The following is a 27,344-nucleotide window of genomic DNA, read 5'->3' on the forward strand; positions in this document are numbered from 1 at the left end:
TAAGGACACTTAAAAGCAAAATCGAAGGATGAGGTAAGTGAAGGAAGACTGCAAAGGAAGCTATTTAGGATTTTTTTTTTTTTTTTACCTTTACAACCCCTTTAAGCATTTCACCCATGATCAGCAGATCACAGGTCGAATTTCAGGCTCCTGCAGACTGTCGGTGTAGCTGCCTGCCCATACCTCGAATGGGCAGGCAGTTACTAAATGACAGGAAAGCTCAATGAACTACTAAGAGTGCTCATCAGCGCTAATTCACAGAACTCATGGTGAGTGGAGCTTCTCCAAGGCTGCCTTTTTATTAAATTGTGACAGCGGGTGCAGGGAGAAGTCACAGCCCCCACTGCATGGGAGAAAAACCTTGCAGGTGAATCCATTTAACTGCTTGCTGACCACCTCACATATATATACACGTCAGCAGAATGGCACGCGCAGGCAAAGAAACGTGTGTATATATACGTTGCTTTGAACCTGCCCCCTAACGGACGCTCGCTCGCCTGCCCGCCATGGTCTTTGTGACCATGCCCGCGGGATCCGCAGATTCGATGTCCGCCAGCAATCTGCGATCGGGTCACGGAACGGCAGAACGGGGGGATGCCTTTTGTAAACAAGGAATCTCCCTGTTCTGCCTGGTGACACAGCACTGATCGTCTGCTTAATCTCATCAGAAGCAGCAATCGGTGATGTGTCACAGTAAGCCACGCCCCTAAAAGTTAGAATCACTCCCTAGGACGCACTTAACCCCTTCCTCGCCCCCTACTGGTTAACCCCTTCACTGCCAGTCACATTTATACAGTAATCAGTGCATTTTTATAGCACTGATCACTGTATAAATGTGAATGGTCTCAAAATAGTGTCCGATGTGTCCACCATAATGTCGCAATCACGAAAAAAAATGCAGATTGCTGCCATAACAAGTAAAAAAGAAATTTTATAATAAAAATGCCATAAAACTACCCCCTATTTTGTAGATGCTATAACTTTTGCGCAAACCAATCAATATGTATTCTTATAATCAATAAGCGTATATCGACCTGAACTGAAAAAAATTTGCTTTTAGAAAAATAAATAAAAAATTGATGATATTTATTATAGCAAAAAGTACAAAATATTGCTTTTTTTCAATTTTGTTTGGGAGCCATGTCGCACGACCGCGCAATTGTCCGTTAAAGCGACGTAGTGCCAAACGCAAAAAGTGGCCCGGTCATTTGGCAGCCAAATGGTCCGGGGCTGAAGTGGTCTAAAAGTGGTCTAAAAAAATGTTGTCCAATTCCTAAACAATGATTGCAGGGATTTATGAAATGGATAGTTCTTGGATGACTAAGAAAATTGGCATGCTTATATTCTGAAGAATTGATGTTCTCTAAAAAGATTTGTCTCATTTGAAGCAAATTATGAATAAATCATCTCAGCTGGGGAAGACCTTTAGGCAGAAAATCTTGGGCATGGGCTAAGATTAGAGGTCAACCGATATATCGGCCGATACTTGGCCATTTTGAAGAAATCTGCATCTGCGGATTATTGGCCAAATTAGGCCGATATTGAACAATGGCCCCACCTCTGCTAGCGTGGAGAAGGAACATATATGGGGTTCCTCTTTCCTTCTCCACACTCTGTTGGTAGAGCAGTGCCACAGTGTGTGAAACTGTATGGAGAGAAAGAGGAGCTGCCAAAATTGAGCCAATGTGATGGGATCTGGGCGGGCTGCTACGTGTATGTGACCCCACCCCTTTCTTAATCATTGGCTGGATAGATGCTGGGTCCTGCCCACCCCGGGTCTCGCCGGCCTCTGACATCACGCTGAATCTCAATCTCTCTCATCGGCTGTAGTGCCTGCCAGTGCCTCCTGCTGAAAGAAAAAAAAATCTGCCTAAAATATCGGTCGCAAAAATCAGCATCGTATATCGATTTCTAAATATCGGCATCAGCCTGGGACAAACCCATATCAATCGACCTCTAGACAAGATGCAAGATAAGGTTTCAAACATGGAGTCTCAATAAACAATAAAATGTATAGCATGGGGGACACTGATGGTATTGTGTGCTGATTGCATTTAAAGAGATTTAACTTTTGCAATGCATTAAATATACGTTTTACTTTTTAATAGTGTTCCTCCTTAAGATATTATTATATATATATTATTATTATTTTTTTTTAGGCTGGTTAGTGCTCTCCTCCGCATCGTGCAGAAGCAATATGCAATTCTAAAACTAGCTAATCTTCACACACCAGAGATAGATGCTGAAGTACAAGCAGTGGAGCTGCTGGCACAGGGAAGCCACAACACCCCTAATACGAGTCAGGATGGGTCAGGCTCTGATAAAGGAGAGAAGACTGAAGTTAGTGAGGCCAATACCAGTAAGAGCATGAAAGGAGAAGACGGTCAACTGTCATCAATGGAAGGTAAGTCTGTGTTCTAAAAGCCTGCTTTACCTTCAAGCTGTTACTCTGTGGTTCTTGGGGAGATAAAAGATGATGTGACTAGCAGATGCAGTCACATAAAGTCATAAATGAGAGGGGTCCCTCTCAGATTCTAGGAAAATGCTATGCAAAGTGCCACAGAAGACTGAGAGCAGACATGTACAGTATCTCACAAAAATGAGTGCACCCCTCACATTTTTGTAAATATTTTATTATATCTTTTGATGTGATAACACTGAAGAAATGACACTTTGCTACAATGTAAAGTAGTGAGTGTACTGCTTGTAGAACAGTGTACATTTGCTGTAACCTCAAAATAACTCAACACACAGCTATTAATGTATAAACCGCTGGCAACAAAAGTGAGTACACCCCTAAGTAAAAATGTCCTAATTGGGCCAGATTGGCTTTTTTCCCTCCCCAGTGTCATGTGACTCATTAGTATTACAAGATCTTAGGTGTTAATGGGGAGAAGGTGTGTTAAATTTGGTGTTATCGCTCTTAACTCTTACTAGTCACTGGAAGTTTAACATGGCACCTCATGGCAAAGAACTCTGAGGATCTGAAAAAAAGAATTGTTGCTCTACATAAAGATGGCATAGAATATAAGAAGTTGTCCGAGTTCCTGAAACTGAGCTGCAGCAGGGTGGCTGAGACTATACAGCAGTTTAATGGGACCAGTTACACTCAGAACAGGCGTCGCCATGGTCGACTAAAGAAGTTGAGTGCATGTGCTCGGCATCGTATCCACAGGTTGTATTTGTGAAATAAACGTATGAGTGCTGCCAGCATTGCTGCAGAGATTGAAGGGGTTGGGGGTCAGCCTGTCAGTGCTCAGACCATACGCCGCACAATGCATCAAATTGTTCTGCATGGCTGTTGTCCCAGAAGGAAGCCTCTTCTAAAGATGATGCACAAGAATCAAGCCTGCAAACAGTTTGCTGAAGACAAGCAGACTAAGGACATGGATTACTGGAACCATGTCCTGTGGTCCGATGAGACCAAGATGAACTTATTTGGTTCAGATGGTGTCAAGTGTGTGTGTGGCGGCAACCAGGTGAGGAGTACAAAGACAGGTGTGTCTTGCCCGGTGATGGGAGTGTCATAGTCTGGGGCTGCATGAGTGCTGCCAGCACTGGGGACCTACACTTCATTAGGGGAACCATGAATGCCAACATGTACTGTGACATACTGAAGCAGAGCATGATCCTCTCCCTTCAGAGACTGGGCCGCAGGGCAGTATTCCAACATAATGACCCCAAACACACCTTGAAGCGACCACTGTCTTGCTAAAGAAGCTGAGGGTAAAGGTGATGGACTGGCCAAGGATGTCTCCAAACCTAAACCCTATTGAACATCTGTGGGGTATTCTCAAACGGAAGGTGGAGGAGCGCTAGGTCTCCCAACATCCACCAGCTCTGTGACATCATCATGAAGGAGTGAAAGAGGACTGGCAACCTGTGAAGCTCTTCTTTTTTTTTTTTTTTTTTGCTTAGAATAAAGATCACGATTCTAAGAACGAAAAGTTACAATGTTTAGGCCTCATGCACACTGGACGTTTTTTCAGCAGCTGTTTTTGGCTGTAGACATTTTTTCTACAGTCCTTAAAGCGGCGGTTCACCATATTAATAAAAAAAAAACATTTTTTTTTCTTCTAGCATAACATGAGGCATAGTAGCGCGAGCTACAGTATGCCTGTCTTTATTTTTTTAGTCCCGTACTCACAGTGTAATCGTAGAGACAAGATTCCGACTCCCCGCGGGGAATGGGCGTTCCTATGGAGAGGCAGCATGATTGAGGGCCGGCTATGGCACGTCACGCTTCTCCGGAAATACCCGAAATAGGACTTGGCGCCTGCGCATAATCTGTGCGCAGGCGTCGTGAAGAGCCGAGACCTGTTCCGGCTGTCTTCGGGGAGCGTGACGTGCCAGAGCCGGCCGTCAATCACCTTCCCTCTCCATAGGAACGCCCAGTCGGAATCTTGTCTCTACGATTACACTGTTAGTACGGGACTAAAAAAATAAAGACAGGCATACTGTAGCTCGCACTACTATGCCTCATGTTATGCTAAAAAGATGTTAATAAGGGTGAACCACCGCTTTAAACTCTCCATGTTATCCTATGTCCATGCACACATAGGCTGTTATCAGCAGTTTTGGGCAGTGGCATTTTTGAGCAGTAAAAAAAAAAAAAAAAACTAGTGGGTTCTGAGAGATGTTTTTCAGCTGATAAACGCAGATAAATGCTCAAAAACTTTGCTCACCTTTGTTTTTTAGCATTTTTGATCCATTGAAAAAAAAGGAAAAACGTTAAACGCTATTGCAAAAACATTGAAAAACTCACTGCGTTATTTTAACATCCAGTGTGCATGAGGCTTTTTCATTTAGGGGTGTACTCACTTTTGTTGGCAGCAGTGTGCTGAGGTATTGAGGGGACAGCACATTTACACTGTTATACAAGCTGTACATTCACTACTTTACATTGTAGCAAAGTGTCATTTCTTCAGTGTTGTCACATGAAAAGAGATAAATATTTAAAAAAAATCTGGGGGGTGTACTTCTGTGAGATACTGTAGGTGTCTTTTTTATTGCATGTCTCTTCTGCAATAAATAGTCTGCCTACTTTTTTTTTTTTAATGCATTTTTAGTTCTGCTTTGACTATTGCTATGTCTTTCAGCAGCTGGCCATAGTGGCCTTAGTCATTAAAGCACAAAGTTCTCATTAGTAGCCCTGCTATGCCCCCAAAAGTGGAACCCAGCTTCCCCTGTGCTCTGTGGACATTGATTTACTAACGTCGGTATTCTATCATGTGATGGCAAAGCACGAAGGAAACTGTCCTACTTCCAGGCAGTGCACACTAGTCATCTGTACAAGCAGGACGTCTGTCTGGGAATTTTTATGATCAATGACTACTGATATGTCTGACTGGTGTAAAGCAATATTCATTAGACATAAAAATGTCACTTCACAAAGCTTATACATGAGGAGCAGGAGCCTTTTTTTCACTATAACTTAATATTTTTTTAGTTCCATTAAGATTTACCATGGTCATAGGACCGGAAAATTATTCTTTAGAGGTGGGAGGGAGGGGTTGGAATAGAACTGTATGTATGGCCACTGTGTGAATGGGGATACTGTATGTATTCTGTGCCAGGTGGTAACTGAATATGCGTACGATATGGGAGTTTTATAAGAAAAGGGCATATATTTTATTTTATTTTTTTAGATGGAGAGATAATATACAGATAAATATCTCCATCCATCTCTCTCTTTAGACATATATACTCACCAGCCACTTTATTGGGTAAACCTGTTCAATTGCTTGGTAACACATATTGCTAATCCGCCGATCACATCGCAGCAACTCAATGCATCTAGATGTAGTAAAGACGACTTGCTGAGGTTCATACCGAGCATCAGAATGTGGAAGAAAGGGGATTTAAGTGACTTTAAACGTGGTATTGTTGGTACCAGATGGGCTGGTCTGATTATTTCAAAAACTACTGATCTACTGGAATTTTCAAATGTAACCATCTCTGTGGTTTACAGAGAATGGTCTGAAAAAGATATCCAGTGAGTTGCAGTTGTGTGGACAAAAATGCCTTGTTGATGTCGGAGGAGAATGGGCAGACTGGTTATAGATGATAGAAAGGCAACAGTAACACAAATAAACACTCATTTACAACCAAGGTGTGCAGAATACCATCTCTGAACACCCAATACATCGAACCTTGAAGCAGATGGGCTACAGCAGCCGAAGACCACACCGGGTGCCACTCCTGTCAGCTTAGAACAGGAAACTGTGGCTACAATTGGCACAGAATCTCCAAAATTGAACAAAAGAAGATTGGAAAAATGTTGCGTGGTCTGATGAGTCTTAATTTTAGCTGTCACATTCAGATGGTAGGGGCAGAATTTGGTGTAAACATGAAGGCATGGATCCATGGGTCAGGCTAATGGTGTGGGGCATATTTTCTTGGCACACTTTGGGCTCCTTGGTACCAATTGAGCATTGTTTAAACACGACGGCCTACCTGAGTATTGTTGCTGACCATGTCTACCCCTTTATGACTACATTGTACCCATCCTCTGATGGCTCCTTCCAGCAGGATAATGCACCATTTCACAAAGCTAAATCGTCTCGCCACTGTTTTTTTTTTTTTTACATGACAATGAGTTCACTGTACTCCAATGTCCTCCACAGTTACTAGATCTCAATCCAATAGAGCACCTCTGGATTGTGGTGGAATGGGAGATTTACATCAAAGACATGCAGTCGACCAATCTGCAGCAACTGCCTGATGCTATCCTGTCAATATGGACCAAAATCTCTGAGGAATGTTTCCTACATCTTGTTGAATCTATGCCATAAAGAATTAAGGCAGTTCTGAAGGCAAAAGGGGTACAACCCGAAAATAGCAAGGTGTACCCAATAATAAAGTGGCCAGTGTGTGTGTGTGTGTGTGTGTGTGTGTGTGTGTGTGTGTGTGTATGTGTGTGTATATATATATATATATATATATAATTATATTTGAAATAAAATCTTTATTTTGTGGAAATAACATTGTTTGTTTTGGCCTGTGTCTTAGAATAACACGGAGGTGAAGCCTCCATTAATCTACATGTAATATCCCACCCCTATTGTGTTTAGCTGGTTAGTGGGCATGGAGGAGAGAGGGGGTGGGCGGTTATTTACCACTGTGTATACACCCACATGTGTTACTCTAATCATATGGTCTGCTCAGATGTCATGGGGAGGAAATGCTCAGCATAGAAACTCACTGAAAACTGAGCATGTGCAGAGTTGTAACCACAGCTGTAAAATCCCTGGCTGGATTGGGGACCTGAACAGAAAGTGGAGATGGAGAGCATCAGGATCAACCAGTTTTTTTGTAGAATGCAGAAAACGAATCTCGTAGTACTGAGTATGAAGAGCATATACACAAGACACAGGGCAGCTCTGAATTTCTGTCCAGGTCAACTGTTTTTTGTTTTCTGGAATTCTAAAACATATAAGAATGTTTTCAATGTTCAACAGCCCAAAAGGGAGCAACAAGAGTTAAATTATGGGATTTAGATGTTCAGTTCCTGAACTGTAAATGCTGAACCTCTGTCGATCTTTCCGTGTTTGTGTCATTGAATTACTATTGTCACAGGAATTGTCATTGTTGCTCAGTGTAATGTATTGTAAAGTGTGAGATTAATGTTGCTGTGGTAGTTTAAGACCGAGAATAAGCTGCTGAGAGATTGTTGCGTAAAATCACTGAATCGTGTGTTTGGGAATCCAGACAGGGAATCGGAGATGATGGATGGGGAGGAGATTAACCCGCAGCCATTCCTGGACATTTATAACCATTTCATAACATGCATAGTCGTTTTTTTGGGGGGCCATTGATCCTTTCTGTGCTATGGGGAGCTAAAAACCTGACATCACAAATTCTGTACACTGTAATGTAGCTGTATCTATTGTCTATATCTGATTTACATTGCATTCCTTCCAGGACATTTTGTTTACCTTGGTGCATTTCCTGCATTAATGTAAATAATTTTCCCAGTGGTTGTATCACCCCCTCCTTTTTATGCTTGCCCTGGTCCTATCTCGATCCAGCACTGTGCCCGAGTGCAGTGGAACTTCTCTCTGTTCCTCCCCTTACAGCAGGGGTTGACAAATTTGCTTGGAATCTAGGAGCCAGCTAAAAAAGTTAGGAGCCAGAAAACGCGCCCCGTCGCGACGAGCTTGCGCGCAGAAGCGAACACATACATGAGAAGCGACCGCATATGTAAACGGTGTTCAAACCACACATGTGAGGTATCGCCGCGATTGGTAGAGCGAGAGGAATAATTCTAGCCCTAGACCTCCTCTAACTCAAAACATGCAACCTGTAGAGTTTTTTTAAACGTCGCCTATGGAGATTTTAAAGGGTAAAAGTTTGTCGCCATTCCACGAGCGGACGTAATTTTGAAGCGTGACATGTTGGGTATCAATTTACTCGACGTAACATTATCTTTCATATTATAAAAAAAAATGGGTATAATTTTACTGTTGTCTTATTTTTTAATTAAAAAAAGTGTAATTTTTTCCCAAAAAATGTGCGCTTGCAAGACCGCTGCGCAAATACGGCATGACAGAAAGTATTGCAACGATCGCCATTTTATTCTCTAGGGTGGATAAAAAATATATATGTTTGGGGGTTCTAATAGAGGGAAGAATATGGCAGTGAAAATAGTGAAAAATTACATTAGAATTGCTGTTTAACTTGTAATGCTTAACTTGTAATACCAACGGCTCACCACCAGATGGTGCCAGCTCACCAAAAAAAATTTTTTTTTTTTTTGCCCCCCCTTCCAAGCCAAGTTGCCAGGACCCTATTTCTAGTCGCCATGGCGACCTGGCGCCCGGCATTTGTCGACCCCTGCCTTACAGGATTCTGTGAAAGCTGCGGGAGCCATTGGCTTCTGCTGCGGCCAATCAAATTCTGTGAGCGGGGGCGAGGCTTAGCTTCACTGTGTGTCCATGGTGCCCCACGTGTGCCCCCATTAGGAAACGGCTTCCTATGGTGATGCACAGAAAAGGACGAGCTTAGAGAATCGGTAGGAGACCCCATAAGAGGTTTGGGGTCGCACTGTGCAATACCATTGCAAAGAGCAGGTAAGCATATAACAGGTTTGTTATTTTACAAAAGAAAATAAGTCTTCACAATACTTTAACCACTTAAGGACCGCCTCCTGCACATTTACATTGGCAGAATGGCACAGCTGGGCACAGGCACGTACCTGTACGTTGCCTTTAAGAGCCCAGCCGTGGCTCCGAAGCTCCGTGACCGGACCCGCGGACCCGATCGCCGCCAGTGTCCCGCGATTGGTCACAGGAGCTGAAGAACGGGGAGAGGTGTGTGTAAACATACCTTCCCCGTTCTTTACTGTGACAGTGACAATGATCATCTGTTCCCTGATATAGGGAATGACGATCAGTGACGTGACGCCTACAACCACACCCCCCTACAGTAAGAATCACTCCCTTAGGGCACACATAGCCCCTTTAGTGCCCTCTAGTGGTTAACCACTTCACTGCCATTGTCATTTTCACAGTAATCGGTGCATTTTTATAGCACTTTTCGTTGTGAAAATGACAATGGTCCCAAAAATGTGTCAAAAGTGTCCGATGTGTCTGCCATAATGTCGCAGTCACGAAAAAAATCGTAGATCACCGCCATTAGCAGTAAAAAAAAAAAAATTATTAATAAAAATGCCAAAAACTATCCCCTATTTTGTAAACGCTATAATGTTTGCACAAACATAAACGCTTTTTTTTTTTTTTTAATACCAAAAATAGATAGAATATGTATCGGCCTAAACTGAGGAAAAATAGTTTTTTTTTTTTTATATCTTTTTTGGGGGATATTTATTATAGCAAAAAGTAAAAAATATTGCATTTTTTTTTCTTCAAAATTGTCGCTCTATTTTTGTTTATAGCGCAAAAAATAAAAACCGCAGAGGTGATCAAATACCACCAAAAGAAAGCTCTATTTGTGGGAAAAAAGGACGCCAATTTTGTTTGGGAGCCACGTCGCACGACCGCGCAATTGTCAGTTAAAGCGACGCAGTGCCGAATCGCAAAAAGGGGCAAGGTCCTTAACCTGCATAATGGTCCGGGTCTTAAGTGGTTAATTGGCTTTTCATGCCACTGCACTGTGATATTTTTCTTCTTGCCTTTCCTTAAAATAAAATGTGTAATAAATTGCAGTGAAGGGGTTAGGGGTTAAATGGCGACCGGCTTTAAAGCATATTTCCACTTTTGCAGCCCAAATGGGATAACACCAACTTTATATTTGTTATATGTTCCCATTCACATAGCATAACAAAATACCTAAAGCCCAACTCCCAGGCAGAGAAAACGTATACCACGCAATGGGGTGCCAACTAGGGTTGTCCCGATACCACTTTTTTTAGGACCGAGTACAAGTACCGATACTTCTTTTCATGTACTCGCCGATACCGATTATCAGCCTTCTGCTCTGCCCCTCCAGCACTCACTGCAGCATGGGGCTGGAGAGGGATGGGTGCAGCCGGCTTCAGCTCTTAGTTGTGTTCTGGGATCTGGAGCCATTTGCCAATCAGGAAGCTGGGTAGATCCCAACAACATGGTTGGGATTCTTCCAGAACCTGAAACAGCTCCGACAGCAGCCTACAGTGGAGTTCAGCCATCTGTTCTAAAAATAGATCCAACAGTTCAGAGCAGGATCTAAAAATAGATCCAACAGTTCAGAGCAGGATCTAAAAATAGTTCCAACAGTTCAGAGCAGGATCTAAAAATAGTTCCAACAGTTCAGAGCAGGATCTAAAAATAGTTCCAACAGTTCAGAGCAGGATCTAAAAATAGTTCCAACAGTTCAGAGCAGGATCTAAAAATAGATCCAACAGTTCAGAGCAGGATCTAGAAGGATCCTGACCTCTCACACAGAAGCACAGTGAGGGTAAGGAGCATCCATAAAGCATTGAGGGCCGGTATAAACAATGTGCACCCCCTTCTCCATGTGCACAACATATCTCCATGATATGGAGCACACTGTAGGCCGCCCTGCCTCCCCCCCCGTGATATGGCGCACACCGCCCCCCAGTAGTGCAGGCCGCCCTCACCTCTCCTATCCTCCGCCTCCCGCTTTATTCTCCTCGCCGCGCTCATCTTTCTCTACACAACGGTACTGCGTACCGAGCCTCGCTATGGCTAGAACCCCGCCCCTTCTGGGACACAGCTACTGATTGGTGGCCGCGCCACAAGAACGAGGCTTCACTCGAAATCATGACTGTGATTGGGGGGGCGCTCTGTGAAAGGCTTGGTTCACAAGTAACCAATCACCAGGAAGACTGGTGGCCGCAACCAATCACCGCCAGGTGTGTGTGCCGCCTCGTAGCCAATTAACGAGTGCGGTATGGGACACGGGAGCGAATCACGGGAGGCGGACACTTGGAGACGCGGGGGGGAGTGGTAGCATGGAGGAGGAAGCGGAGCTGCGGGCCACTCTCGGCGGGGGGGGTGTATCGGGGGAAGCATCGGGAGCATTTGCACGAGTACAAGTACTTGTGCAAATGCTCAGTATCGGTCCCGATACCGATACTAGTATCGGTACAACCCTAGTGCCAACACTTCAAGGGTAATGACTTGTTTTGTCCAAGGAAGAGGAGAAACTGTTTTACTTACCAGCGCAAAGTGCATGAAAAGCAAATTGCTATGCGTTCTGAATTTTCTTACATAAATATACTGCAGATGGACAATGGCTACAACTTATTTACAGAATTTGAGGATTTCTTTTAGGGTACATTCACATGTGAGTTTGTCATGATGCAAATCCCAGCTACAGGAATCCATTGATTTCTGCTTCTGGGTTTGGCAGCTACAAGTATTTTCCGCAGCTATAGGCTTTGGCCTCAGATATTCGGCAAGCAAAGCATGACTGGACACACACTGCAGATAATCACTGGCTGTGTAAACCGCCACAAGTAGCTGCGGCAGCTGACAGCCTGTCATTACAGTGTATGGGCTCAGAGGCCACAGGTAGCCGCTCGCAGCTGTGGAACCCAGCAACAGGATCTATAGATTCCTGCCACTAGGATTCACACTGTGGCAAACGCCCATGCGAATGTACCCATGAACTTGGGCAACTTAGACTAAAGAGATGAAACACTCACGTAAGTGCATGCACCTGTGTACTATCCTATATCTGTGGCTCTTTCTTATATAAAAGCAATTTGTAAAAGTTTAAAAAGGGGGGAAAATAAAAAGTCACAAGAAAAACAAAATGCCTTTTTATGTTGAACATTGATCGTTCTTTTCCACCATATTAATATTGAACAAATCTACACAAGCTTCAAATGAATAAATGTAAATTCATTTAAGTGCTTTCTCTCTCTTAGATATTATTACAGATTTTCAAGAGGAGGAGCCTATAACCCAAGCCCCACCTTCCAAGAAAAGAAAGCCACTAAAACGCTGCAGGAGAGAGCTTCTGCCAGATATCAGCCCCAGCCTTCGTAGTCCAGTAGTGCCAGTAAAGAGAAGAAGGCAAGCTAACACACCATGTAAAGCAGAAGAAGTCATTCCTAACACCCCAGAGGTCCATGTCAAGAGGCCCAGAAAATCTTCCATTCCCAGCCGACCAAACCTGCGTTCTGCCGTGAATCTCTTTTCTCACAAAAGCACCGAATCATCTGCTTTTTCTCATCCACCAAAACGATTTTCTCTGTGCACTCCCAAGAAGGTCGCAAAGACGGCATCAAACCCAATATCTCAGACTGTGACAAAAAGCAGATTCCCGCTGGGGACCTCTGCTCTCCAGAACAATGCCTCTCTCCTGGCTCCAGCTGTCAGGGACATGAATACCACATTTGACCTTTCAGAGGAGGCCTGGCTGATGTCAGAAATGGACAAAACTGTCACTTTTGGTTCCTCTGATTATCCTGGCTGGGAAAATGTGGGTGTACCACAGATTGATTGCACTTTCGTAAAAAGGTTGGTAACCCCACCGTGCTTGTAAACCAGAGATATAGTTCTCCATGCATTAAGTATTGTAGCACGGACTGTGTTTATAATGTCGTTAATGACATTTTCTTGCTTGCAATCTGATTATCTAACTCATTTAGAAAAAAAATGGGGTAGCCTCGATGGACTACTTGGCTTTTTTTTTTTTTTTTCTGTCACTCTTCTATGTTTCAGCAGTCACTGAGACTCTGGGGGTAATTTACAAAAGGCAAATCCACTTTGCACTACAAGTGCACTTGAAAGTGCATTTGGAAGTGCAGTCGCTGTAGATCCAAAGGAGACATGCAAGGAAAATAAAAAACAACATTTTAGCTTGCACATGATTGGATGATAAAATTAGCAGAGCTTCTCCTCATTTCAGATCTACCCTGCAGATTTACAGCGACTGCACATTTAAGTGCACTGCCAGTGCACTTTCAAGTGCACTTGTAGTGCAAAGTGCATTTGCCTTTCGTAAATAACCCCCTCTGTTCTATGATAAAAAAAATACATTCCGATTGGCTGCAGTTTAATATATATTGCTTTTATTGGGGGTTATTTTAAAGCAGACCTGTACTCAAATTTTTATATAGGCTGCAAAAATAGTTTTGTGTTGATGGATAACTGAAGATTGATGGGCTGAATTACTTTTCCTGGAGAATTTTCTGCTCATGCTCCTTTCAGTGGCGTAAAAGCCTGGACACTTACAGGATCTCAGCTGAAGGAGTGATTGTTCAGCATATATCCCATGTCTAAGTGGTTTCATTGGGAATTTTCACTAATTTAAGTTAAAGGGTTTGTAAAGGAATTTTTTTATTTCTTTTAAAATAACAAACATGTTATACTTGCCTCCACTGTGCAGCTCGTCTTGCACAGTGTGGCCTCGATCCATTCTGGGGTCCCTCGGCGGCTGTCTCTGGTCCTCCCCGCAAGAACTTCACAGATTCATGTGAGAGAGCTTGCATGGGGTGGAGTACTTGTGGGCGCACTCCCGCCCCCCGGCTCACTGCGTCATTAGCTGTGATTGACAGCAGCGCAAGTCAATGGCCGCGCTGCTTCTATCGACTAATGAATGAGCTGGGAAGCCGGCCAAGATGCCAGCGTGTTCACGGCGTGGGACTTTCGAGGGGTCAGGTAAGTAAGGGGGGGGGGCTGGGAAGGCCGGTATTGTCGACGTTTTTTTAACTTAAAGCGGAGGTTCCACGGTCCCTCGTGTTTGTACTCGCGTGTTTGGCGCTTTTAATCATCCCCTGTCTGATTTCTTAGTAAATAATACGTTTTAAAAAACGATGCAGGAATTTGCCATTTTGCCTGTAGGCATTGTGAAGCCCACAAGCGCATACATCTGGGAAGCGGTGAATGCCCTCATCACGTGACCCGCTTGAGTCGCTCGGCGAGTGAAATCCCACAAGATTTCGATGGTCGGCGTTGCGACTTGTCTCCTGGGAAGCATGACACTGTGCTCCCAGGAGACATTGCGGACACCTCCCAGCAAACACTGGGGCGAAAAACGAATCCTGCAAGAGAAAGGCATAGCATACTAGCATAGCATACAGGCATGCATAGCATACTAGCTCATTATGTGTCACTTACCTGAAATCAAAGCCCCCGAAGTTTTCCTCGTTCCCCGCCGCTGCTCTGTCCCCTCGCAGATCAAAGCACTTGGCACTTACCTGAAATCAAAGCCCCCGAAGTTTTCCTCTTTCCCCGCCACCGCCATGTCCCCTTGCAGATTCTTCCTGTTTTTCGTCTCTCTGATGCTGTGATTGGCCGGAGCGGCAATGAAGTCACTCCCGCGCATGCGCGTGGGACCGGCAGATCCCCCACGCATGCGCGAGAATACGCCATTAACCCCAATTATGCCGTTCACTAAAACGGCACGCTCAGTAGACATCGGCGCCTGTCATTATTGTAAATATCTCCTAAACCGTGCAGGTTTGAGATATTTCTTGCACCTACAGGTAAGCCTTAATCTAGGCTTACCTGTAGGTGCAAGTTGTGTGGTTGGGTTTACAACCACTTTAACACAATAACAAGAGGGGGGTGTGGGATGCAGCTGATATAGGGAGTTTCATTACATTATCCCAATACCATTTTGTCCAGATCAGCTACTTAAAGTGACACTATGCCTATGTGTATGATGGCACTGTAATTATTAAAAATAAATAAAAAATCTAGTTATCTTTTTACTAATCGATATACAGCTGTCACATGACCCAGATCTTTCCCAGCCTGTCTGCAGAGAAACGAGCAGGAGGAGGAAACTGATAAAGGTTTTGCATTTCTCTCCCCAGTTCCGTGGTTCCTGTATTCACCACAAGTGGCCTTTCTGAGAGGGTTCCAAATACTGCTTCAGTTACCAAATCTACAAAAGCCTACTCTCAGCGCAGAAGACGCTCTATAAGGTAAGGCCGTAGCCTAGGCATTCAGGAACTGAGTTGGGGCTCTTTGTACAGATTTTTTACATTTTAGAATCACACTTTTTTTTACCTAACTTTATATTCGCTGTGTTGGCATTGCCTGGGCAAGTATAAATAGTCGCTTTAGGTAAAAAATCTTTAAAAATGCAATACCTATAAAATACCGTAAGTGTACACGCTTACTTTTCTGCTGCCTGTGCTTCTTAATGCCTTGCTGACTCTGGGTAACTTTCTGAAGTCCGCAAGGTAGCAGACCGCTCCCCAGGTCTCTTGGGTTTGGCAGCAGGCAAGATAAATATATACAGTCTTCTTTTTCTTTTTTTTTTTTACATTTTACTATAAGGAAAGGGTTACTTTAAGTTTGTGATCAGAATTTTTCTAAAGAGCATGCACAGAAAACTTCCTAATACTTCCTTGCAATGCTGATATCCTGGGATCATTTCCCATCCTATGCCTGAAAGTTGAACTCAGGAATAAGACACAATTTACCCTTGCAGTGACAACCCCCCCCCCTTTCTTCCTGCACTGCAAGGGCTAAATGATTGTTAAACCTGGGGGTGCGGAGAGAAGGTGTCTTGGCTACATTATTCCAGGTATCTGTGGTGTCCCTCAATTCATGCAATCGGTTCCTTACAGCCTCCTCTCCGAAGCACCGTGGGCCGCGCTCTCAGGCTTGCCTCCTCATTTGCAATGCAGGGTTAATAGCTGAGGGACAGCCCAGAAGAACAAAGTAAGTAATGCAGCTAATCCCCGCACCCCTAGACGAAACCAGTATTTCAGATGCTCAGCTTTTTGCGTTTGCCTTATATTATTTGTGTGTATTTTGTCTCAAAATGTAAAATATATGTGAAGATTGACTAGTGTGTGTGTGTATGGTATGTATTCCTCAGGGTGGATACAAATCTATTTAAAAAAAAATATCAAGAGGCAATAGCGGGGGGGGCGAGACTGACGGGGGACCGCCATTCCCTGTTGTATCATTACAGAAGGGTGTGGAGTGTGGTTTCAGACAGGCTGGGCATCTCGACCCCGCACGTTTACACCTCCCTGTGGCACAACACTGCCCTACCGGAGCTAGAGCGCATTCGCAACACTGAAATGTGGAGTTCTAGGGGGATATACTACCTGTCACACGTCCCCAGAGGTGGAAAACTTAAACCCTTTAATATACTGCAAGTTGAGTACGACCTGCCCGACCATATGCTATTCCGCTACGTCCAACTGCGACACGCCTTTCGGGCTCAGTTTCCGCAGGACGACCTGGCTCTGGCCGACAATCCCCTGATGGCCGCAATTAAGTACCAAAAAATTAATCACCCAATTTCACACCATGATCACGCTCCCGAGCGCGACGGTGTCTGCCTACGCCCTGAAGTCCAGGTGAGTGGGTCCAATGGAAGATGATGAATGGAGCGATGCCCTAGATGCATGCAAACTGGTTTCCCCTAAGCTGACAGACCGCCTCACACAAACCTTCATTCTGAACAGAGCCTATCTTACACCCCTCAGAATCTCTAAATACAGAAGGGACTTGCCCAATGTGTGCCCGGGATACGGGTACTTTCTTCCATTTGATATGGCAGTGCGTTAAGATCCAGGCCTTCTGGGAACAGGTGGTGAAGTTCCTACATAACAAGATGGGATCCCCCATAACTTTGCAGCCAAAACCATGCCTGCTGGGTATATTCCCAGATGCAGAGATGAATAAGTTTCTAAAGATATTCCTGCATGAGACACTCTTTACAGCTAGAAAGGTTATAGCACGGGTGTGGATGCGTTCGGACCCCCCAGAGTTCTCCCACTGGCTGGCAGAGGTCAACAGTGTACTACCGTATAAAAAAACTGGTCTATTCCCACAGGGGCTGCCCGGCCAAATATGAAAAGATATGGGACAAGTGGCTGAATTCATCCTTAACCTGTTCCTAGACATCTAAGTATATTCATTGCTGCATGTCATGCTCCTTCTTACTGTATGGCCCATTTTTTGCATTCTATTACCACCTGATGCTTACTGTACCTGAACGCTTTTTGTATACCATGTGAATTGTTGTTTTGCTCAATAAAAGCTTTTTTGATGGGGAAAAAAAAAAAAAAATATCAAAACAATCTAACTTTTTTTTTTTTTTTTTTTTTTTTTTTAATCAAATTTATTTTTATAAAATGCTTTGGGAGTAAAAATCTGTCAAATATAGTTTTCTATTTAAGATGCATTAATAATTTAGTTTATTCAGCATGAAATGGAGCTTAGTTATGTAGCATGGAGCTGTATATTCTGCAATATTTACATTTTTGGTAAACTCATTCAAGCTGAAGTAACATGCACTGCATTGATGCATTCACACAATTTCACAGTAACCATGAGATAAAACAAAGTTCAGGAATATTCCTTCCATTGTTTTTTCCAAATCTGTGTACACCACAAACTGTATGATTAAATCGGTTCTGATTTTGCTGTTTTACTAACCTGACAGCTTTTTTTTTTTTTCTCTAAATTGGAAACCTTTATTTTGTTTGCAAATATTGAGTCTAACTACCAGCAAGAATGAGTCCTTACATTTAAAGAGCACCTGTCATTTCAGGATCCCACATGGCAGTGCCCGTTAGCGGACATCCACTTACTACCGCCATGTCCCTCGCCTTATTGTGTCACTGCTGAATCACCAAGCGTCCCATTATAGTGAATAGGACTGTCGGTGAGTGAACAGCGGGTCAGAGGAGGAGCCGCTGCGGGACAGATGACAGTTGCTCTTTAAAAATTATGATTTAAATCATGATTTAACCACTTGCCGACCAGTCGCCGGCATTGTACTGTGGCAAGTTGGCTCTATTGCGCAAATCACCGTAGCTGTACATCGGTGCGTGCAATAAATACAGTGGGCTCGCACCCGAAGCCGATGCGCGTGGCCACCCGCGATCGCTCCACATTAATCTGCAACGGTCAATTTAAACAAACAGATCCCCGTTCTGATGGAAGTAGAGAGAGATCGTCAGGATCGTCTCCTCCAGTCAGTACAACCGGGAACACATTTAACCCCTTGATCACCACTAGTGTTAACCCCTTCCCTGCCAATGTCATTTATACAGTAATCTCTGCATTTTTATAGCACTGATCACTGTATTAATGTCACTGGTCCCAAAAAAGTGTCCAATCTGGCCACCGCAATGTTGTAGTCACGTTAAAAAATCGCAGATCACCGCTATTGCTAGTTTAAAAAAAAAAAATCATAAATCTATTTCCTATTTTGTAGAAACTCTAACTTGCACAAACCAATAAATATACAGTTTATTGTTTTGTTTTGTTTTTTAAAACCAAAAAGATGTAGAAGAATGCATATTGGCCTAAACTGAGGAACACTATTATATTTATATATATATATATATATATATATATATATATATATATATATATATATATATATATATATATATATATATATATTATAAATTTTTTGAGGATATTTAGAAAAAAAGGTTAAAAATATTTCGCTTTTTTTGTTTATAGCGCAAAAAATAAAAACTGCAGAGGTGATCAAATACCACCAAAAGAAAGCTCTATTTATGGGGAAAAAATACATAAATATTGTTTGGGTACAATGTTGCACGATTGTCAGTTAAATTGACAGAGTGCCGTATTGCAAAAAATGGCCTGGTCATTAAGAGGGCAAATCCTTCCAAGGCTGAAGTGGTTAAATCACGATATAAATTGACTTGATTTAAAACAAATACACCCTGGTATTCCTGCAGTGAGAATATTATGTTGGAAGATCCTCTGGGACAGGACCAGTGTGAATGACGACATGTGCTCTGTATAGCTCTGTGGAATGTGACTGTATTCAGATCTGGAAATACATAAAATAATTTGTCACGGCCTTTTTACACTAGATTTTTATTTTATTTTTTTATAAAAATTGATGGCATCTTAAAGTTGCCAGTAGGGATGAGGTCCGGCGTGTTCGCACAGTCCACGTGCAGAGCCTGCCAGGAAGTCTGCATGGCGCTGTGCTAACCACAGGCAGGGAGACATTGTCTGCAGAGACCGGGAAATGTCTCCCTGCCTGTGATTAGCGCAGCGCCATGCAGACTTCCTGGCGGGCTCTGCACATGAACTGTGCGAACACACCTGAGCTCATCCCTAGTTACCAGTATTTATATTGGATTGATTGTTTTTGTGGGAAGCTAAATGAAGCTGTACCTCATATTTGACCCCTGTTTTCTTCTACTCCTCCAGTTCATCCTCATCACGTGTGGGAAGTGGTACAGCCAGCCAAAGCAGAATTGGCAGGTTACAGCTCAGCACAGCAAAAAAGCTACAGCGTCCACCTACCATTTCAGGTAAGTTGCACTAGGGCTGAATTTGTACTTTCAGAATTACAAGTAGTAAAGGTGTGTTTAATATCCTGCAATAACGAGACTGTGATTTACAATAATAGCAGCACTCTGGACCTAGCATACTCCATAAAAGACAACTTGATTCACTTGTGATCTACCAAAAAAAAAAAAAAAAAAAAAATTGCATTTATGATCATATTCTTGGCACTGCTTATCTAAAAAAAATAAAAAAAAATAAAAAAAAATAAAGCAGCATGCTAGTAGTGGGGAGGGGGTTATACCTTGGGCTGGGCTACATTTTCTTTTTGTTTGCCTGTGCCCAATCGTTCTGTAGATGACGGTATAAACTGGAGGTTTAGGATTTCCTGTGTCCATCAATAAACTGCAAGGAAAAAATGTTATTGTGAGTACAAATATTCTATGTTTAATGAATTAGAAGTCCGCAATAGCAGCCTCCATGCCGCTTTTAAAGCTCCTACAGTTGGCTGGTTGCACTTGAGCATGGACGTCTATAATTTTGCTGCATCAGCTTTTGAATGGATCTTCTGATTTTACATGCTTTGTCCTCAGAAAACAATCCCAGCAGCCCGAGGGGGCAGAGCACGAAGAAGACAGGAAGAGGGACAATGGTAACTGGCAGGTCATTTGGAGGAGCTCCGGTCACCCAATTAATGCGTCTTGCAGCAACCAAGTCTTGACGTGGCTCCAGGTACCTTGGTGCTTGGACTTTTCTCTCTGCCACCGTCTTCAGTTCTAAACCCACCCACCTGGAGCTGGATCTTCATATCTTCCTGCAGGATCACTTGTACTCTATATTGACGTTCATGCTGACATTTTCTGTAAAATTTTGTAGTAGTATATATAATGCACTGTTATTACATTAATGGCAGTATAGTCCGTACATTCCTGACTGGACAAAATTACGTTTTGTTTGCTTGGCAGGGTTTTGCTTTTATGAGAAGTGTGAATCTGGTCCATTTACCCACCAGTGTTTCCCCAATGGGAACCTCAGAACTACAGACAGTAAAGCCAAATTAGTCACAATTTTTTCTCTTTAAGTCCTCAATTGCTGTACATTTTTATTTGTAACTGATTTTTAATTTTTTAAATGCTTTTAAATACTGGCTTGCCATTAGTGGAAATATCCTCCTTGCCCTCTGCTGGCATAGATGAGTACAACAAAACCCCTCAACCCAGTGTCCTTTCACAGCTTTATGATGCTGAGTAATCCATGCCCATTGTGCCATTCCTATGAGACCCCCCTTCTCACGGGTGGATAGAATTCAGCTTTTAGCTGCGGATAGATAGTTATCTACCACAGCTAAACTTACACAATGCTTTCCTATGACCCCATTCACGCACTGCATTTAGTAACGGTTTTGTTACATGGGGTTTGGTGCTGTTAGAAAAAACACATTTTGACGGCGTCCAGGACCGATTTATTGCAGCTATCTGTACAGAACTGCATGTAATCGCAGTGTACTATTTCACCTGCAGATAGCAGCAAAGAAAGTAAAATAGGAAGCACATCAGAAATGGCAAGAATGTTCCAATGCAGCCGCATGTAATCGCAATGTACAACTGCAAGTGATCGCTGTGCCTTGAGTCTTGGAATTTTAAAATAACAAAACCTGCTTTTAACAGCAGAACAGCCGCCCGTGTGAAAGGGGCCTAAGAAAAAAAAAAAAAGAAAGGGGCCTAAGAGAAATGTGGGGGTGGGGGGGTATCTCTGACTGAACATGTATTTCTGTGACTTCACTTGAGCAAGAAAACTGAACTCCAGACAGATATAACGTACATAGGTTAGTGCAGCTTTATATTCATTACTACATAATTATATTTTTATTTATTTTATATCTTTTTTTTTTTTCAAACAGTAACCTCCCTGAATTTAACATAATATCAGCCTCTTGCAATCCCCTGTACAGTAAAGCTCAGACTGGAAGAGAAAGAAGCTGCACAATTTGCCAATAACTTTTTAGCTGTTGTGGTTATGAGCCAATGAAGAGCATGCTGATAGGAGGAGAAAAAGTGACAGATGAGCTCATCAGTTTGCTGCTTCTCCTTACAATGTAGTCATAGTGTGAGGAGGGGGAAGGCCTGAAAGTGTCGCCAAATTGCAAAAGAGAAAAATGAGTTTGCCTGTCCAGCCAGGCAGGTCTATGCTGTGAGATAGAGCTGTGTAAATCTTATCTCGATCTCTAATCTTTTTTTACCTTAATGCATTTTTTGCATTAAAGTGATATAATAAAATCTTTTTTTTTTTTTGTTTAAAAATGACAAACACGTTATACTTACCTGCTCTGTGTAGTGGTTTTGCACAGAGCAGCCCCGATCCTCCTCTTCTCAGGGTCCTCGCTGGTGCTCCTAGCCCCTCCCTCCTGCCGAGTCCCCCCCACAGCAAGCGGCTTGCTATGGGGGTACCCAAGTCGCTGTTCTGTGTTTATTCAGACATGGATCCGCGTCTTGGCCCTCGCCCCCTCTCATCTCATTGGCTCACTGACTTTGACAGCAGCGGGAGCCAATGCCGCCTCCTGCTGTGTCTCAGCCAGTCAGGAGGGAGGGTCCCAGGATTTCATGGCTCTCGTGCAACATCGCTGGATCGAGATGGGGCTCAAGTAAGGATGAGGGAGGCTGCTGCACACTGAAGGTTTTTTATCTCATACAAAATGCATGAGAGCGGCAGCTCTCTCCCTCATTGGCTCAGAAACAGCAGCCATTGGGACTCCAGAAGAGGAGAATCAGGACTGCTCTGTGCAATACAGGTAAATATGACACGTTTGCTATTTAAAAAAAAAAAAATCTTTAGGTATCTTTCCTAGAGTTCAGCTTTAAATATGCAACATCTAGCCTGCTGAAGTGCATGCAACTACTTGGCCTTTATAAAGTAAACCTCTCCCAAAAACCGATTAGTAGATTCAGAAGTAAAGGCAGCTGAAGGTATATGCACATTTTGCTCTTCCATGTTCCTCCTCCTATTGAATGAATGAATGAAAAACTTATATAGCGCGGCACATGCGAACTGAATCGCCTCTGGGCGCCTATTGGTCCTTTTTATGTGATGAGCAGCCTTGCCCAATAAATAGAGACTGGAGCTGGGGAAAATAAGCAACGCAAGATTTGCATAGACTCCCTTTAGCAGCTTTTTTCAAGTTCAAGGAAAGTTTATTTTAAGCTCAAGACTGCTAGTCTGCATTGGGGACAAGTGACACCTTCATGTTGAAAACGCCATTTCTGTCATTTTCCCCACCAAGGTCTAACCATACCACAGATCTTTATTAGTAAAATGATTGGTCACTTCTGGAAGACCTTTTATTTAGGCAGCTCATCTTTTATTAAGAGATTTGAAAACGTATGTTTATATGCTATAATGAATGTGTTCAAGGTTCCTTTTTAAATGTATTTTCTTTTTGTAAACAATGTTTATGGACAATATTCTCTTTTAAGCCCAAAACCAACATTTGTATATATTGCAGCTTACCAATCATTAGATGTGGCGGCTGCATTTGTGCCAATTACACGTCTCCTGTATCTCTGGATGAAGGAGAACAGGCACACCTTTGGACAACAGCACAGTCTGTCTGGGGAGAGGCTTGTGTTAAATGTACTAGCAGATTTACATACACTAACAAATTGAAGCCAAACTCTTCACATGTAGCCTCCCTTTTTTCTAAACTATCAGTTTGGGGTGCATGTAGCCTCCTTTAGAAAACAAGATCATAAGAGTGTTTTATAGATAAAATTCAATGAATAGGATTCTATCATTTAGTAACCACTATCTGTACTTCTGCTGTATAACACCACATGGACAAATCACTTCTTTTAAGTAGCATCGTGTTCCCAATAATATTGGGAAACACTGTGTGTTGGAGGAATCCAGGCAGCATCTTATGGTCAGAAGCCTACTTGTCTGACATGCTTTCATTAGTAGAATATCTAAAGAATGTGGTGTACTATTTAATTAAGACAGTGTAGAGTTTAAAGTCAAGATGAGAATATTGGTCTCGTCTGACTTTTGAACCAGTTAACACATGATTTCTATACAATTTCTGGTATGTTCAAATTGAGGTATCTGTCACAATTCAATCATCTCTAGATATAATGGACCTGTGTCCAATTATATGTTTCTGTGTCTGTGCCAGAATAATCTGCTTAAATGGCTCTTGCATGAATTGCATATCAAAGAAATTAAAGTGGATGTAAAGCCACTCTCATCCTTTCTAAACTACTGCCATAGTGCTGATCTATAAGGATATAGATGCCTCCTGCATGTATCCTTACTTGTCAAATGTTTCCCCTCGATCTGTTATAAGAACTGAAAAACTGCAGATTCTGTGGGTGGATCTGTTGTCTGGAGCTCGGTGGGTGGAGTCGTGATGTCAGTACACTCTCCGCCCTCCTCTACACTCCCCTTGTCAACATGCATTTTTTCCTGTGTATTCCTTGCACTAAATTCTGCTATGATCACTAACGTCCAGTCAAAATCCAGAAAAGTAGCCACATGACTTCAGAAAAGGAGTGGGGGTGGAAATGAAAAAATAATGCCTGTCTCCAGGCTAGTGCATGAGATATGTAAATAACCTGTCATTCACACCAAGGGGGTGGAACGGACTAAGGTTTTTCTCTGTAAGTCCGTTTTCTTTCACTGAACCATAAAAGAGGATTTCTCAGAGCTGGATTAACTCTGTGTGGCAAGACTGGGCACAGATGATAGGAAATCTTATACTCTACATTGTGACCTCAAAAAATAAATTAAAAAAAACACCTTTCCCTTTACATTCACTTTAAAGTGGATGCAAACCTGAATTTTTTTTTGTTTGTTCCCCCCCCCCCCCCCTACAAAAACATGTTGTTGTACTTGCCTGCTTTGTGCATTGTTTTTCTCAGTGTATTCTGGCGATGAGGAAGCCCCATGTCGGAATACAGTGACACACCTGTTAGGATAGGGAAATTCAGTTGTGTGTTTTTTATTCTTAATTTTTGTTCAGACAGAAAAAAACGAATAATGTACATTTAAAAATTGTGATTAAGTAGGGCTTTGCCATCCTAGTGAGCAAACAGGCCTTAGAAGGAGAATCCATCGTGTTTGCCCATGTCCAGTACTGCAGGCTGACTCTTCTGAACTCTAGGCTAGAAAGGCCAAAAAGCTGATCTGACCATTTTCATCTCAGATCAAGTGTTTTAACAAGAAAGCTTCTCTTTCCATGCATGCTTGGCTACAGTGATCTTCATCTCGTTTGCCTTACTTGTGGCATGACGTTAGTTTGGGACCAGACACACACACAGTTATCTGGGCAATTTGCCAGCATGACCAGCTTAGGTCAGCATGTTTGTAGTAAACTATATACAGAAATATAATTGAGAATGTTGGTAATTATTTCCTAGTGATTGCAGCAAAGTATCCCATGTATTTGTAATGGTGATACTTCAAAACGGATCACAATGTTTAGGCCTGGAGCTTATATAATCACTGTTCAAGAAGTAGTGTTACACAGGAGAGCAGACTGATAAATGAAAGCTGAATTCTGATTGGTGGATATATATTACTTACATCCTCCTATATAGCCACGATTTTAAAGGGTTTACCATACTATCTGGCACCCTGGTACCTCTTCTGAACAATTGAGCTTAGTCTGTTTTCAGAAGGCTGTGATTTGCTCACCTATATTAAAACGTGATTTTTTTTTTTTTTTTACGGAGGCGTTAAAATAGTGCAAAGTAACTTGATCAAATCCATCTACTACAAAGACAGACTGGCCTTGTTTAGTGAAAATAAATACCAAAATATATTTTTTGTGTTTGTTTTTGCATCCTTAACAATCTGTGTTTTGGCTGTGGTTTTGATTAATTCAAAATCTGGCCCAATTGTAGGCCTTGCGGATGTGTAATCACAGCAGTGACCATTACAATTTTTAGGGTGAATTCTCATTAAAGGTGGTAGCAGGAAAAAAAATGTTTCCTGTGTATTCCTGCAATAAATGTTGTACACTTCAAATAAAGTTTGTGCAAAATAAAAAAGGAGCCATGTGATGCACTGAATCATGCACCACACTGCCCCCTACCACAGCTGGAAACTAAAGAGCTTTCAGTAAAGCGCTGCGGCAGCTCTCTGTTGTATGGGGATTTAGCCTTAAGGAATTTCTTGCAAAATATTGTAATACATTTGGACTAAAAGCCCCCTAGGTAGGGTCTTGGGATGCGGGAGCAAAAATTTCAGGTTTTAAATGTGTTTTTTTTTTTTAATATCATTACAAATAGTAAATCCTTTTCTATGTCTGGAACCCCAGTCTGCTGGGCTATGAATCAATTGGCGCTCTTAAAGCAGGAAAGTCAGCAGTATTGCACTGTGTTGAGTTGCGCAAATGGAAATTCGTGGCAGTGGCTTTAATATTCCTATTTTGACTTAAAAGCTTCCTTCGTAGGGCTGAAACATGAAAAGACTTTAGTGCTAAATGGTGAAGAAAACGCGCTGCCAAAAACAAATACAACTATTAAAGATGGTAAAAAAAGCTGCTGGCAGCAAAACAGACACACTGTAAAAAACGAATTCATAAAGGCGATGCAGCGCTTAAATTGAACAAATAAAGAAAAAAAGTTTGCAACAAGAAAATTATGAAAAAAGTCCAAGCAGACAAAAAGATGAATTATAATAACCAGAGAAATGGTTCATAAAATTGTGAAGAATCCAAATATTCAGAATATGCACAAATTCCACCACCTAGTGCAAAATTGACTTTTGTCAGAAATGTAGGACTCTATTACGGAGTCCGATGCGTTCAATGTTGTATATCAGCGTGATGCCAACATTGCATGTCACACATTGGCATGAAGTATCTAGAGCTTTCAGTATAACTCAGTGGATATAGAGAAGATGCTGTGCATCGTGGATATAAATGAAAAAACATCCATATAGTGTCAATCCGTACATATGCTCATTACTTTTTATGGAATGGGAGTACCTTTTTTGACATGCGAGTTTTAATCAATCCAAGGAAGATAATCCATGCATGGTAACAAACAGGTTTGTGTATACAAGAGAAACAGCGTGGCGACGGCATGTACGTAGGCTCCACCCGTGTGGAGCCTACGTATGTGCCATTGCCGTGTAATGGAATCCTAGTAAGAGTCCATTGTGCACTAGATGGTGGATCATGTGGTGGAATTTGTATAACTTCATAATGTTTTTTGATTTTTCACTATTTTATGAACTGTTTCTCTGGTTATAATTCATCTTTTTGGATATCTGCTTGGACTTTTTTCATAATTTTTTTTTTTTTTTTTTTTTAAACATGTTCTCTTTATTTATGGTCTTTATTTGTTCAATTTAAGCGCTGCATCATCTTTATATGAAGACTTTAGTACCTGATCAGAAATGTTACCATGCTGCTAAACCATTACAAGCATTGGGCAAAGGCTATAATGAACATTGTTTACTGTGTCTGTCCCAAGAAAACCAGCCAATCCACTTGGTATTCCTGGAAGAATCTCTAGTTATGGACAAGCAACATTTCTTTTAAGACAACCCTTTATACATAAGGCCAGGTTGCTTTATGACTCTTAATGTAAATATTTCAGGGATGAAAGAGTATGTTCACCTAAAGCTAGTATTTTAAATTTGCCGGCCAGAAGATTCATCATCATCTTGTAGCTCATGATT

The 27,344-nt window shown here is 42.2% G+C and overlaps 1 protein-coding gene across 1 annotated transcript in view; it reads left to right on the top strand.

The window, feature by feature from the left end:
- LOC120915327 (kinesin-like protein KIF18B) overlaps positions 1–21,862 on the top strand; it is an 85,902-nt gene extending 64,040 nt beyond the window's left edge. Inside the window, exons 12-16 of the mRNA XM_040325732.1 lie at positions 2,160–2,404; positions 12,335–12,929; positions 15,233–15,343; positions 19,587–19,690; positions 20,258–21,862. Of these exons, the coding sequence (XP_040181666.1) occupies positions 2,160–2,404; positions 12,335–12,929; positions 15,233–15,343; positions 19,587–19,690; positions 20,258–20,385 (1,183 nt within the window). The 3' untranslated portion in view covers positions 20,386–21,862. The remainder of the gene's footprint in view (positions 1–2,159; positions 2,405–12,334; positions 12,930–15,232; positions 15,344–19,586; positions 19,691–20,257) is intronic.
- Positions 21,863–27,344: the final 5,482 nt, after the last annotated feature.

Source organism: Rana temporaria, chromosome 10 (assembly GCF_905171775.1).
Source record: "Rana temporaria chromosome 10, aRanTem1.1, whole genome shotgun sequence".
NCBI lineage: Eukaryota > Metazoa > Chordata > Amphibia > Anura > Ranidae > Rana > Rana temporaria.